Source organism: Electrophorus electricus, chromosome 7, assembly GCF_041902795.1.
Source record: "Electrophorus electricus isolate QZ-2024a chromosome 7, ASM4190279v1, whole genome shotgun sequence".
NCBI classification, from domain to species: Eukaryota; Metazoa; Chordata; class Actinopteri; order Gymnotiformes; family Gymnotidae; genus Electrophorus; species Electrophorus electricus.
Window position 1 is genome coordinate 7,534,790 of NC_137503.1, and position 15,870 is coordinate 7,550,659.

Below are 15,870 nucleotides of genomic sequence, written 5' to 3' on the forward strand. Positions count from 1 at the left end.
ACAGTAGCAGAAATCATCAAATGTGTCATTGCTTAAAGGAAGCTGCTGTCCAATTGGGCATTTATTAATTCATAGTCTCTTACACGTTAAAAACTCTTTGTTGTAGGAGAAACTAATGCTTGGAATCTGTGAAGCATTTAGCATCTAATATTTATGAATATTTATATGTGTTAAATGACACATAAATAATGCATGTTGAAATTTTTATATCAGACACCTTTTAAACATTTAAATAAAGTGTTATAGATTATTCATAACTGGAGCTCAAACTCTCCTGTCCTAGCACCACTAGTGCTGGATGATCCAGAAATATGACCACATTTTGGACTTTGCTTGGCTTTCTTTTAACTTTATTTTCACTGGCTTCATAATATTTATTCATTTAGAAGAGTCTCTTTACCTCTTTCTTTCATATCTGAAAATCTCCAGTGAAGCTTGAAACCAGACATCACAAACATAAGCAAACTATACCCATGGTCTTTTTCTGAAAGCAGTTCTCAAACTGTTCAGTCCTAAACCTTGCTTTGATGTAGCCTTGCAGTTCTAATGCAACATTGACTGTTCCTCCCCCCTAGGTAGGAGGTAGGAGTGTCCCAGCAGGGCTGCGCTTCTCTGTGCTCCTAATGGTTAGCTGGCAGTGTAGGCTTCTGCCACTTTCTCCTGTGGTGCCTCTCACCACTGCTGAGTATTATTATGATTGCTCATAGCCTCCCTGGTGGGCATGAAGAATGCCCTTCAGTCCATGTGGCACGCGGCCATCCTGTAAAGGTCCAGAAAATGTTGCACTCACCTGTGTTTTGTCCAAAGCAAAGAGTGAAGGGTAGAAAACCCTAATCTTCCCCTGTGATAGGTGCTGCTTTGTGTTGAAGCATCAGACATAGATGATTATAGTGATTTTAGCTCTATAACTGAGCCTTATGGATTTAAGAAAAAGAAAAGCATGGTTAGGACATCATTAACATATTCAGGCTTTATGGTACATCAAAGGGCAAGATTTTCAGAGGAGCACACAAAGTAGCAAAGTGATTCATCTGAGCAGTACTCTTCAGAATTACCTTTTGTATCAGTGTTCATTTTAATGGATGCAAAAAAGAAAATAATTTATATAAAAGGATTTATATGCATGTTGTACTTGGCTTTCCTGCTGCAATATAAAGACAACTATCAGATAACACTGGTTAAAGGTACAATAAAATATCTGTTTTATATTGTTTATGCTACTACTGTTATATATACACTACATTTGTACATGCACTATAATTTTTATGCTTAACTAAACATATTTTGTCCAATATAATGAAATGATCTAAATGCTTTAAATCTTATTTTATTTTTATTTTTTTTGCAGAAAACTGTGTGGCTAGTGTAACCTTTGCATTTGTGTTTATAGATAGTCCATCGCACCCTGGCTGCCATGTTGGGCTCCCTGGCTGCCCTGGCAGCTCTCGCCTTCATTGGAGATGTATGTTAACTCACATACCTGCTCTCGCTAGTTAAACTCACTCACATGCATTGGAGATGTATGTTAACTCCCATCCCTGCCCACCCTAGTTAAACATGCTCACATTCCCACAGCACATTGGACTTCACTACGATTAATTTTTAACATGCTTTTGAGGGTTTTTTTGTCTGGTGAAGACTACTCCTACCTTCTTAAATTATGTACTCTGGGATGTGCTCACTTAACTAGAAGTGATGCTGATTAGCTTTTATTTGGTGAGAGCGAATGCATTTACATTATGTTAAATGAGTTAACCATTTTATACAGTATGCATGGAATATGCACCATCTGCATGTATATTTAAGATATTGCTATAACATTAATAAACATTTGCTTTAATGCAATTTAGAGATGCAGACTGGACAGAATGACAAAAATAATTGCTGTAACGGATTCAGCTTAATATATTATGTATAAAAAAGTAGCTTTAAAATGATAAGATATTTATAACTACACTGGTATGGTGAACAGAGAGCCTAGGGCTGGGACACACTACATTAGCATGAGGAGAGGCGGTGAAATGTAATATTGCTCTAATGATGGATGAAGAACATTGTATGGCAGTTCACAGTCTTACTGCACTGAGTGTGTCCACATCAGACTGGTTTCTGCTATGACTCTGCAGCATTAAATGTAAGCAATGCACTTTTGTAGGGCATTACAAATACATGTAAGCTGTGTCCCATAATGTAACTAATGCACTGCAGCACTTTTAGGAAAAGCATGGGGCTGGAGCTGATGCATTCACACCAGTGCAGGTAAATGCTTCTGAGAGTGCTTTGTGTGGGTACGTGAAGTGGACTGTCTGTCTCCCTTACAGCGGCCAAGCCTGATGACTGTGGTGGAATGGATCGACTATGAGACCCTGGCCTTGCTCTTTGGCATGGTGGGTACTGTACATTAACTACTCCTAGCATAATAGCTTCTTCTCAATGCACTCAAATCCAGTGGTGGCAGAAATCAATGCCACAGCTATTAAATCATGTGATTGCTTTATTTGTGATTATGTGATTTTTTTGCTTTGTGACTCAACAGAAGACATTTTTTCTGGTACTGTAACAAGTAATGTCTAGCAGCAACACCACACACACACACACACACACACACACACACACACACACACACACATACACACACACACACACACAAATATAGCATACGCTATGGTCTTATTGCCAGAGCACAATCCTTTTCAAGATCTTGATGTGTTCAGTGGCTGTCTCCATGGAAACAAACAGTCCTCCTTAAGTGCTCATGCAAAGTGCCGATGACTATACATAGAAGTATTTGTGGAAAGAAATGAAGGAGAATCGAGGCAAAAGAAAAAAATCAAATTGCAGCATGTTAATGCTCCTGTGTACTGTGGCAAAAAACATTCAGTTGTATTCTGAGTACGGCAGTTGTGATAGTATAATATATAGACACATTTGCCTTTATTGACTAATCATAAGCAAAAACTATTACATCTAAATGAATAATAAAATGTAGATGATTGGGAAATGTTCTACCCTCAAACAATATGGTACTACACTGCAATCTAAATCCATTTTGACACTGACCTTTTCATGCATATCTGCTTACTTCTAGATGATTTTGGTTGCCATTTTTTCTGAGACTGGCTTCTTCGATTATTGTGCTGTTAAGGTGAGTGGGGTGACTCATCGTTACATATGGGCAAATTCGCAGAGCAAAGGGAGCAGTCCGAATAGCCGCTCAGAGTAGCCTGTCTTCCAGTGCATTCACAAATATGTTCATTCCCGTTCTCAAAATCCCCATAATTCACCCCGAGCCAGGTAACTAGAGGTGCTCAAATGATTTATATTTGAAATTTATGGATGAATATCAAGCTCTTATAGGCATACAGAATCAAATTAGCTGGAACAAATCTTCTTGGAACAATGGAAAAAGTATATAAATCTTTGGGAAAATGGGTTAGAAATGATAAAAGTGTTTGAAATCCATCATTGTTCTCTGTGGGGAGCTGGGATGGAAATCCCCGGCTCTTTCACATGGCTCTCTGTGGACTGCAGGTAGACTATGTACAGTTCATGTACATTCTTTAGAGATTACGAGAGCAAACACATCTGTCTTTAACATGAGGAGAGGGCTCTTAAACCTCTCCACTCAGAAAACAGACAGGACAGTCTCATGATTATTAAAAAAAAAAGGTCTGGCCTTATGCAAGCCTGAAAAGGATAATATCTTGCTAGAAATGCCACCCTCACCCACATTCTGCCACCATTCTCAATGTGGCAACTGGCCGCTGATATGGTGAACCTCGCCTGGTCTGAATGTGTGCCTAAAAGCAGCAGTACTGCTGTGTGTTCTGCTCACTGCATCTGTGTGTGTATGTATTGGTGTGGAAGTCCAGGTATGTGTGGATGTTGGTACATGGGTCCTGTATAATCACAGAGATGTGATATCACAGGTGGGCTGTAGCCCCATGATGCTACTTGATTAGGATTATTCCAGACAGCCAGATAATGTCTCCATAGCGACAACCTCGCACAGCCTGTACTGATGACTAGCAGGATCTGCACAGTGGAACATTTCGACTTCTTTTGTGATCGAGCCTGTCTCCTGTCTTAGTGTTTCAAGTAAACAGTGAAATTCTTTCACTGTTAACCACTGAGTGAATGGCTAACCATCTCATTTGAACAAATGTATTTGTTTTTTGAATGTTTAAAAGATAGTAGACAGAAATGTGAGCTGTGTGCAAATAATACTATCCCCATAGAAGTTCCAGATTCTTGAAACATGATCATGTTTAGATTTGCAGAAAGAGGCAACAATATAATAAGAAATAAGAAGTCAGTGGATGTGCACATAATAATGAACTGAGTCTTATTTATTACCAAAGTCTTCTTATCTTATTAAATGGCACAAAAGTGTTCAAATAAGGGCCACTTTTAGTGATGGCTTTGTTGCCTTGCAGGCTTATCAGGTGTCAAGAGGAAGAGTGTGGCCCATGATCATTATCCTCTGTCTATTCGCTGCCATTCTTTCTGCCTTCCTGGACAATGTGACGACCATGATGCTTTTCACGCCCGTTACCATCAGGTAGAGTCCCTGCATGTTATATATTGTTTTGTTTGACCCTGTATAGAGTCCCAGGATGCAGACCAGTAAGGATCCTCCTCCACTTCAACGTTTGTACATTATTGCCCCCCATTCACCAACCCATATTTGTGCTTTCAGACACTAGCTGTCAGACATTTTGAAATTCCAACTCAATTCACCATTTTTGACCTTTGCCCCATCTTCCTTTTGTACTTTTTAAATTATTTTTATAACCTTATATTTCTTGTTTCCCCATTGCTCTCCGTCTTCCTCTCCTCCCTGCCTCCTCACTCTCATGAGGTTATAAAATGTTGCTTGCAGCATTACATGTTCTTGGGGTATGACTGTTAGCATTAGTTAAGGCTAGCCTCTCTTCACACAGGGACCAGCAGAGTGCTGAAGGGCTCTCTCCCTGTTCTGAGGTTCTTCTTTAGCTTTAGAGTTACACAAGGAGACAGCGAGTAATGGAAGCTCTTCTATCTCATCAGTCTTTTCACTGCCATTTCAGCCTGCTGCGTCTCTCCAAGACTCCTCGATTACAGTGAAATACCACAGCAGACAACTGGGCAGCATGATGGATCATTCCTATTGTATGGTTTTGTGTGCAAGAGCTTTGCTCCTGTGTGGAAGAGAGATATTTTCTGCATGTAATATATGTGTGTGGTTGATTGCATTACTTTACCATTTTAATTTCAACATAGATATGGCTCTCCTTTAATGGTGCCTGGTATCTAGCATCTATACCCCAATTCTGGAGAAAAAATATTAAAATGTAAACTTGCTTATAGTTTTAGATTTTACCTTTATATAATTTCATGAGCTATCTGTCTGTCAAGCTATGCTTTAACCCCAGCATCTCCCCCCGGACTTCCACCAGAGAAATGTATTCCGACTATAAATGTGTAAAATAAAACATATAGGATTATAAAACCCATGTAGGATTGTTTCTCTGAGTACACAGTAATAGAGGTGATGTGGGTTAGAAGCAGTTGCTGTTTCATGAAGAAAGAGTCCTCTGCTCACGCAAACACATGCCATTATCTACATCTGCATACCTCAAAGCACTGGGCTTTGAAATATTAATGACGTTTACAATGAACTCTAAGACATGTACACACGTGCATACGCACAATTGCATAACAGCAGGGATAATTGAAGAGGAGATCTGCTTACGCAAATGCTGGAACTGATTTATCATGGCTAAAGATTCGTTCATAGTCTGCCCACTTTAGACATCCTTTAATGTCCAAAGCCAGGAGTAGAACAGGAGAGAGAGCTCTGTTAGTGGTCTGTAGGTGACTAGATTTTGTCTGGAGTTGCTGTACATTTTTGCACTCTTGCACCCATCCATTATTATGGGCATTCTAGTAAACTCCTGGAATTACTTTGTGGATCACATGTGTCACACTTATCTCTTGTAGCCTGCACATTGGTCACCTTGCTTTTTAGAATTACACAATAAAGCAAAAAAAAAATGCTCACACCAATGGCATAAAACAGTGAAATGTTGAGGCTGATGTCATTGGTGATCTACGAAAGCTTTATTTTATCATTCCTCATTGTTTGCTTGAAACATTTGTTCTCCTTTTCTCTTTGTTTCACTGTGCACGTCTGAGCTTAATTTTTGTAGAATTAACTGGATTCAGTAGACGACCTTTGATATCTGCCTCACCATGTTTCTGTGTTTTGGCACCGCTGGTGGTTGATAATTTGATGTGCTGTTCTCTTGGTGTAAAAGTATGTAGGAAATACTTCCTTTAAACCAATATACCCATTGGGCATGTTTTGTAGGTGCTGTGTCAACTGTGTTGCTTTTCTAAGACTTATATGCAGAATTCCTACAGCTAAAGCATTCCATAATAAAAGAGTAGTGTTTTGTCTCAGTACAATCAGTAGTAATTTGATGTGTAGATGTGTGTGTCTGTGTGTGTGCATATGGTCAGGCTATGTGAAGTGCTGAATCTGGACCCAAGACATGTCCTGATTGCTGAGGTCATCTTCACAAACATTGGAGGAGCTGCCACAGCGGTGGGAGACCCCCCTAATGTCATCATTGTATCCAACCAGGACCTGCGCAAAAAAGTATGTGTCTTATTTCCAGCAAGTGAAATATTAACAAAGGATTCATTTTGGTTGTAGGTGGAAAGGGTAGTATTATATAAGTTTCTTTCTTAGAAATAGTCCAGTGAATATGCCACTTTTATACAAATGACTCATGACAGTTTAAAGTGTGAAGAGGTTATTATTACACATGCATGTGCATTAATATGACAAGGCGTCTGTTTGTCATAATGGTGGCTTTGCTCCACTGCACCACCCTTCTCTCCTCTTTGCAGCAGCTGACACACTCACCCCCCTCATATCATTAATCACACAAACATAAAAGTTGGCAGCTCTATGATTACACATGCCTACACACACACACACACACACACACACACACACACACACACACACACACACACACACACACACACACACACACACACACACACACAATCCTTGCACCATTAATCATACACATTGTACATCCTGCCAGATCTACTCTCGCACACACACAGGTAACATGACGTAACTGTAGCATGCTGGGAGTGGCAGTGTGTCCATTATTTCCATTGCGATCTTGCTGAGAAGGGAGGGAGAGCTGACGACTGTCAGCACTGTCACCTGCTCTTCCACTCCATATTGCCCAGTGATTTCATACAGCTACATTATCTTTACTGACTAGAACTTCAGCAAGTATAACTTTGGCTATCACCTTAATCCTTGTGTGTGAGGCCTTTCCTCTATTCCTGCTCCATTACATGAGCTTTAATAACTAGCATGCAGTTGTCTGTCACACACTGACCCTATAACATCTCATCCACTCTGCTGGACTATATTACACATGCACAGGTTGTTCTTTCAAAAACCTTTATTAGTTGACCTCCACACACAGAGTAAGACTGACACTACTGTTGGGTATCCTGACTAAGAGGTGTGTGTGTGTGTGTGTGTGTGTGTGTGTGTGTGTGTGAGTGATTGGGTGGGGGGTGATGTATGGCTCAGTTGGAGGGTGTAAGGACATTTATTCTGATTTGTAGGTTGGTTTACAACAAGGGAAGGAGAGTTTTTGAGCTGCATGGCCCATGGCTGAAAGGGTGATGGAGATGTCTGTCACACTGAGATACGGCCTCATCTTGACCCTGCTGCAGGCTATACTCACTGTCCAAGTGTGTGATTACCTGTGCTTTGAAATGACTGTGTGAATGTGTGAGGTGTTTGCATTAGCACGTGTTTAAGTGCTTGGAATTGTCTGTGACAGAGGGCACAGACAAAGATGATGAGACAATGTATCAGTAGGCCATGCCTGCTGATTGTGCCTAGAGGCAGTGTGTGTGTGTGTGTGTGTTTGGCAAGCATGCGTGTGCATGTGAATGTGTGCGTGTGTGCAGGTGCATGTGTGTGCGTATGCATGTATGTGTGTGTGTGTGTGTGTGTGTGTGTGTGTGTGTGTGGTTGTTGTTGTTGTTGTTGTTGTTGTTAGACAGAGGCAGAAATAGATCTCAGAGCAGCTTTCATCTCCAGGTCTGGATACTGATTAAGGAACAACTCACAGGAGACATCCTACCTTAGTACCATAGACAGACAGAGAGAGAGAGCGAGAGAGAGAGAGTGTGTGTGTGTGTGTGTGTGTGTGTGTGTGTGGCGGGGGGGGGGGGGGGGGTGAGTGAAGGAAAGAGAGAGGGAGTACAAGGACCAGGTTGTATCATCTAATAAATATGTGCCATATACACCCAAGAGTTTGAGACATCGTATCAATTCTATATGAAAATTAATACTGGAATGTATTAACTGTTCTGATACAGATAAGATGTTTGAGACACAGCACTCTGGTCATGACTACTACACTACAAAACACTTGAAATCAGCAGTTTTGCAATACATAATGCATTTAAATGGAAATCACCTTACATCAGCACTGCACCTGCCTGATAGCCATGCTATTCATCAAAGTCTCCCAGATATTTAGCTTTCAACCAATTTGCATTAAACTGAATCCAATACGCAGAATCAGATACATTACAATGTATATTGAGTGCATATGGCTTGAAATTGAATTTCCCCACCTTGGAAGTAAAAGATACCTAATGAGCTTTAAATGAGCTATTTTAAATGCAATGACTTCTTAAACCCAGAAAACGTGAAATTCTGAACAGACACCAAAGCTTTCTGATTACTAAGCCTAATTACAGTCTAAAGGCAGCATTTAGGGCAAGAATTTCAAAGCATGATTTTTCATGTTGTCTCATTTTGTAAGCTTACAGCATCATTATGTCCCCTTTTGTTCATATATCCCAATTATAGCTGTTTTCCTCTAAAATTGCAAATGTTCTTTTCACTTCTCATGACCTCTTTTGGTTCATGATAGCACTGTGAACAAGCAATATTGTGGACAATCTATACTAAAATGTCCTCTTATTCAGTATTTCTCCTGAGGACAAGGTGTATTAAAATGTGCTGTGTTTCAGTATTTCTTCTGCAGGCTTTAGTTTGGTCATTTCCTCCTTTACCCAGTGGCGATGGAATTCCCACCTCGTTTAAACAGCCCTTTGGGTACAGGCATTGAGAGAGCCATGAAGGCCCCAAAGAGACGTCATCGGTGCCTGCCACACTGCTTTCTACACACGACCATGGTGCTGAAAATATGCTCTAGTTGCATTTTCTTCTTCAAGGGCACTGTCCTACTGGATAAGGGCTCCAAAAAGCAGGTTTATAAAAGCCCTGTATCTGCAAATTCAAAGTTTTGCTGGGCTTGAAACTCTTGATGGTAGAAAACTATATAAAAAGCATATGAAAATGTTACACACCTGCTACTGTTACTAGCTCTCTTAAAGATACAGATTGCTTTGGGTTCTGTGTGTTCAGTTCTCCAATGGAGATGTGCTGTTAATGAGAAGTACTGTGCAGACACATAGAAAATATATTTTATTTATATATATATCCACCTTTATTTAACTGTGTCGTCCAGATGTAATCTGGCTGGAGGAATTACATGCTGTTGCTGAAACATATTAAATGTCTAGCAGCTTTTTGCTCTTGTTCTTTAAGATATGGAGAAAAAGGTTGGTGGAGTGACTCCTTGGGAGTGATCCAGAATGTACCTGCTCCTGTCTACCATGAAGTATGTCCTGATTACATACAGGAAAATTTGTTTATGCTTACAAAGCATGCAGGTCATTCATTTAGGTATAGCCCACTCCTACAGTAGACCACTCTTACATGCTAACTAAGACATGGTGTGTCTTCCCCAAAGCTCCTCATCAATCAGAACAATTAAACAGAACAAAATGTAAGCTGAAAATGAACCTCCCTCCTAGAGTTTTGCCTGTTCTTCATTTGCATTTTTATGAATCTAGCCTCTTTTGTTGGGTGTTGTTTATGTGCTTATCTCACTGAACTGACTCCAGTTTAGCTAGCTCTGACATTCACTCTGAGACATACAGTAAAAAACCCTGCTGTATGATCACATTTATCAGAGTATTTCAGGCATGTCAACAGGCTTGCCATCACCACCAGTAAGCATGTGTGTGTGTATGCGTGCACATGTGTATGAGTGTGTTGTATTTGTGCATATTTCCAGCAACCTGATGCAATAAAGGGGGGAGTCAGTGAAACCAAATGACACTTAGGGTTCTCCTGGTGCATGCGTAGGAGACGGGAATCTGTTTGATCTGGGTCAGATGAGTGTACTTGTGTGTTAGATTTCGGGGGGTGTATGTGAGGAGGTGTTTGAGTGCGTGTGCATGTGAATCTTTGTGATCATACTGAAGGAGGCCTCATAACATTTTGACACATACATGACCTAAATTAACCAAACCCACCTGAATATGCGCATGTACATGTGACATTTATGTGACCTCAGGCAGTGTATGTTTATTTTCACCCCTTGATTGATCACATCATAATTAACTGTCACACGCTGCAGTAGAGTAAGTATTGGGATACACTCCAGTCATCTTCGGCATCCTTTAGAGTGACTAAACTGGAACTCACCTAAACTGGAACTCACCTACCACACTAAGGCAGACATACACTTAAGGAACAGCACAACATCAGCTGTAAGCATTAGTGTATCTCTGTAGTACAGCTATTTTATATAAGGAGTACAGTTACAGCACAACATCTCCCACTGGTCTCTCACATTATGAGAATATAAGAATTTCAACTACTCCATTTGTATTTAATACTCAAGGATACCCCCACATTCAAAGTTAGTTATGTTATTGCTGAACCCTAGAACATTTGTGTAACACATACAGGTCTGTGCATTTCAGAATTTCTAAAATATTATTTTCAGGACATGCTACATAGGTAAATACACACTACAAGTAAAGTTAGTCCATTAGACTAGTACATTTAGAATTCTCTGGTGACATGCACCTGCTTTCAGCAGGTAATAGAAGTCATTTAGAACTGGATTATCTTTTTAGTTTAGGGGACCCAACATGCCAGCATTTTATGAAATGTTCAGGTACAAAGAAGGGGAATTATCCATTAGAATAGTCATCTATTAACAATTTAGTAATGGGCCTGCTAGGTTAAACAGGGCTAAGAAATAAAGGATAATATGGATATCAGTGTTAACACATCAGCTATTATTATTACTTTGGTATTACATTGAGTATGGCTCTGTGCACATGGTTCTGTTAGCAGGAAAAAGAGTTTTCCTTTTGCAGTGGTCCGGGTGACTCAATACCAGTGAAACATCAGTGTACAACTTATCAGGCTTGAAATTAAAGCTTCTTCCCAAACCACAATATAAGTTGCAAAGAGAGTCTAAAAATCCACTATTCAAACCATGTTTCTCTGCCGGAGTGGTTGCCATGTGTATGTCCTCCTGTGGAGCTGTTGCCCATGGTGACTAGCTCCAGAACAGTCACCACATCACAAAAGGCCCCAGTCCGTTTGTTTGCTTTTTTGCGTTTGTTTGTGCTCTACAGACGCCATCGCTGGCTTCCAGTGCTGTGTATCCAGTGGTGCTGATACCAGCCCACCACTCATACACGGTGCTCCCTGAAGATGCAGCACATGTGGACTGATGGGGAGAAGTGGTTTAGGGTCACTGGGGAGTCCTCTCCTACAGCCAGAGGCTGTAGCTCCGGCTGCTCTCTGCCTGTCAGTCAAACTCTGAGTAAGCTGAATTGCTAGGCTGAAAGAGCCCAGGCCCAGCTGCAGGCAACACTGCACTCAGCCAAACCCCTCACTGCTCAGGAATCAGGCTCCATGAGCTCTCTCTCTTGCTCTCTCTCTCATCTCTCTCTATTTCTCAGTTTTCTCTCTCTTTCTTCCTCTAATCTCTCTCATTGTCTCTCACCGACAATTCTTTTGCTTCTTCAATCTGGGACTTTGTTTTTTCTCAGCTGGAAGAAAGTGGAACATTAGATGCAGAATGCAGGGAGGGAGTTCTCATTTACACAGCTCTTGCATCACCACCGTCATCACATAAGTTTCCCTAGGAAACACTTAACCCCCCCAACACACACACACACGAAATTACATCTCCACTGTGATAAGTGATAGCATGATCGGGGAGTGTTTGCACTGTCGTTGACTGATGTTGCTTTAAACAAATATTTTATTGAAAGATACAATCATGAGGGATGTCTGGGTGTTCCAGGCAGATGTGCTAGGCACCAGAGTGAGACCTTCAGATGTGCTGAAGGACGAACCCTGACTCAGTAATGAGAACCTTGTGGAGAAATGAAACCAGTCAGTGTCTATAGCTCAGTTCTAATAAACTTGACATTTTTTGTTTCAATACAGTTTTTCCAGAGTGTTATTCTGACTTATGCAGGACCCATGAGCCTTACTAATTCTTCACCAGTCTTTCTCCATCCCTTTGGCAAAAATCCAATTATTTACAACTGTCTGTGTGTCTTCACTCTTTCTCTTTATGTTTTCAGCTTTTTCAGAATTTCTCCTATTTCACTCTCCCCTCCTCCCCTCCTCTCTCCTCCCCTCCTCTTTCCTCTGCTCTCCAGCTCTTGCTTTTCCCTCTGTTTCTCCTGTAGAGGTCACTGCTCACCAGCATTCCTACCCCTCTCTCCTCTTTTGGATTGTTGTTGACACTCAGTGATGTACAGTGCATACCCGTTCTGTGATTTTGGCTTTTGTCAGTCCTACAAGGCCATGTTTGTCTTTTTAATCATGTCAGTGCCATGATAGCATTGTGTTAGAAAGAGGGGATTTACTACTTGGATGTGCTTCAGGGAGGCCACCCCACCACAAGCAGCCAGCTAAGGCCTCCCACCTCTCTGCTTCTGCTTTAAGTCTATACAAGTACTGCACAGTCTGGCTTTCTGCAAAGCCCAAGCCATTTGTATAGGAGAATTAGACCAAGATGTTCTGCAGTTACCCCCTTTTCTTCTTTATTGAATTTCCAAGATCTCTTTATGACATATCTCTGAGCTGCACATATACATTTAACATGGCATAAACTCTGTTTCCTACAATGAGCTATTCAGTGTCACCATATAGAGATAAGCTCTTAAAAGTGAGTGCAGGATCATGTTTGTAGGCTATTTACTTCTCTGGTAGCATGCATCATAGGAGAACACAGCCACTCAAATGATGGCATCCAGGAATAGTGGGAGATAAATTGAGCTGTGTACTGGGCTTTGTACTCTTGATTTGAATGATAGCTCATCCAGCACTTCAAGAAGATTCATATCAAATATTTATCTCTTTTAAATGCAGATGACTAGTTAGCTTGAAAAGTAAGAAAAGTCAGTATTGCTTAATAAGACAGCCTGTGTTTTATAGCATACCTTTCTGTCATTTACTGTGTAACTTCCGCATATAAATCGATATATATAACATGCCATTTAACTGATCCAAAGTGACTTACATTTATGACTGAATACAACTTGAGTACCAATTTGACAATGGTGGGGCTTGAACCAGTAACCTTCCCATTACAAGTCAAGTACCTTAACCACTACTGCCCCTGATACAAAGAAGACCTTGGTCACAGTGAAACTTGGACACAGTGAAAGTCAAATTTTATACAGTGCTTTTTACAACAGCTGTGGCACAAAGCAGCTCCCAGTGAGTAAAATAAGTAGTAATAATAATAAGTAAGCAATGGAAGTCTATTACGGATCCTAGATGTCCTAGTCTGCACCCTAGTATGAGTGTAGGTGTGTCTGAAAACCATTTGGAGCAGAAACAACCCAGGAATAGCTGCTTTGGGGTGGGATAAGCCAGAGGCTCAGTAATAACATGATACCAGGAGTAGATGTACCTTGGCAGAAAGAGAGGCTAGAATATTAGGCATGTTCAAATACTAAAGTGTATAAAATAGGGGTATTTAATGTGCAAGGATGGATTCTGTCAGCTCTAGTTATGGTAGCACAGCTAAAAGGATAGAGCCACTCTGCCACTGTCAGCCAACAAACTTGAGGGACAAAAAAAGGGTGAAATGACAGCATCACAACATCTCAGTTTACCATAACTTTCAATGCCCACAAACCCCCAGATCTACATCTTTACCTAAGATGAGACGTATTAAATAATATGTCTAACTAAACAATGTGTTTTCACCTTACCTTAAATATTGAGACTGTGTCTGAGTCTTGAAGATTGACGGGAAGATTATTTCATAGTGTTGGAGCTTTATAAGAAAAGGTTCTGCCCTCTGCAGTACACTTATTCTAGGTAGTATTAAAGAGCCTCCACCTTTTGATCTAAGCAGATATGACAGATCATAATGTGCCAAGAGTTTGCTAAGGTACTGTAGGGCACAACTGTTCAGTGATATATGGGTCACTAGAAGTATTTTTTAATCAATAAAAACTTTTACTGGAAGCCCATGCTGTGTAGCTAAGATATGAGTAGTATGATCAAACTTTCTAGTTCTAGTAAGAACTCTGGCTGCTGAATTTTGAAATAACTGAAGCTTGTTTATGCACTTAGGGGTACAAACAATTAATAAATCTTTACAGTAGTCCAATCTGGAAGTTACACACCTACTAGCTTTTCTGCATCATGTTATGATAGTATAATTATTATATTTGCAATGTTACTGAGGTGGAAAAAGGATATATGCTACAAATATTATTTATATGAGCTTGAAAAGAGAGTTTGCCATCCACAATTACACCAAGATCTTTAACTGATAAACATGGTGTAATTGAGAATTTAAAAATTTAAAAAGCGGTTCTAGAATACATCCTTGTGGTTAGCCACCATTTATGTTCACAAACTGGTAATGACTAAGTAAGATTTAAACTAGGAAAGGGCAAATCCCTTAATCCCAACATTTTTCAGTCTGTCTCATAAAATATTGTAATGTGTAGAATCATAAGCTGCACTGAGATCAAGCAATATAAGCAAAGAGTCACAACTCTGGTCATAAGCCAACAACAGGTCATTAACAGGTCAGGCTTTCTCTGTACTATTTTGAGGCCTGAACCCTGACTGCAAGACCTGTATCTGGTTCTGATTCATGTATGAGTTCAGCTGCTGAATGTAGGAAGCTGTAAGTATTTTATTTGTATCAATTTACATGGTTATGTTACACCAAACGTTACAGTTTACATGGTAAATTACAATAATTATGCTGTAAAATCTGGGCTGTATTATAAAGCATCCCATTTGAAAATACCAAATGTGTTGAAAGCCTCTATCTGTTTATTTGTGCATTTGGTATACTAGAACCCTTGCTGCCAGACTGAATGTAATCTCTTCTGTTCTGTTTCAAATTCTGTTTTTTTAATGGCGCTTTGTTGTACAGTGACACCACCTCACCCCTCCTCACTTTTAAACTGTCCTTCCCAGGGGCTTGATTTTGCTGCATTTACGGGTTACATGTTCCTGGGGATCTGTCTGGTGCTCCTCACCTCTTTTCCATTTCTGCGGCTGCTCTACTGGAATAAGAAACTCTACAACAAAGAGTCCAGTGAGATTGTGGGTGAGTGGAAAGGCCTTAATTTCCTTTGGAGATCATTTAATCATTATACATCCTGGACTTAAGTCTTTATTACCTGAACAAGAACAGATAGCTAAAACATTTGTGCTTAAAGTATCTTCAAATTCAGCATTTGGGAGTATGTTTCAATCAACACGCTTATCACATAATAGAAATAAATGATCACCATGTTGTCTCCAAAAAATGGGGAAATAACATAGGAGAATATTAAATAATGAGCCATCCATGCAGAGAGATCTATGGCTTTAGTGATTGAGGCTTCTTAAACAGTAGAGGATCAGGTGGTGAGTGTCAGTAGCATCATAAAATAATGCATTATTTAACCATTATTTTTAAA

The 15,870-nt window shown here is 40.1% G+C and overlaps 1 protein-coding gene across 3 annotated transcripts in view; it reads left to right on the forward strand.

Annotated features, from left to right (window-relative positions):
* oca2 (oculocutaneous albinism II) overlaps positions 1–15,870 on the forward strand; it is a 76,064-nt gene that overhangs the window by 16,234 nt on the left and 43,960 nt on the right. For all 3 annotated transcript variants that reach the window (XM_081718322.1, XM_081718324.1, XM_081718323.1), the window contains exons 10-15: positions 1,391–1,462; positions 2,322–2,387; positions 3,089–3,145; positions 4,437–4,561; positions 6,505–6,643; positions 15,383–15,515. In XM_081718322.1, the coding sequence (XP_081574448.1) occupies positions 1,391–1,462; positions 2,322–2,387; positions 3,089–3,145; positions 4,437–4,561; positions 6,505–6,643; positions 15,383–15,515 (592 nt within the window). The remainder of the gene's footprint in view (positions 1–1,390; positions 1,463–2,321; positions 2,388–3,088; positions 3,146–4,436; positions 4,562–6,504; positions 6,644–15,382; positions 15,516–15,870) is intronic.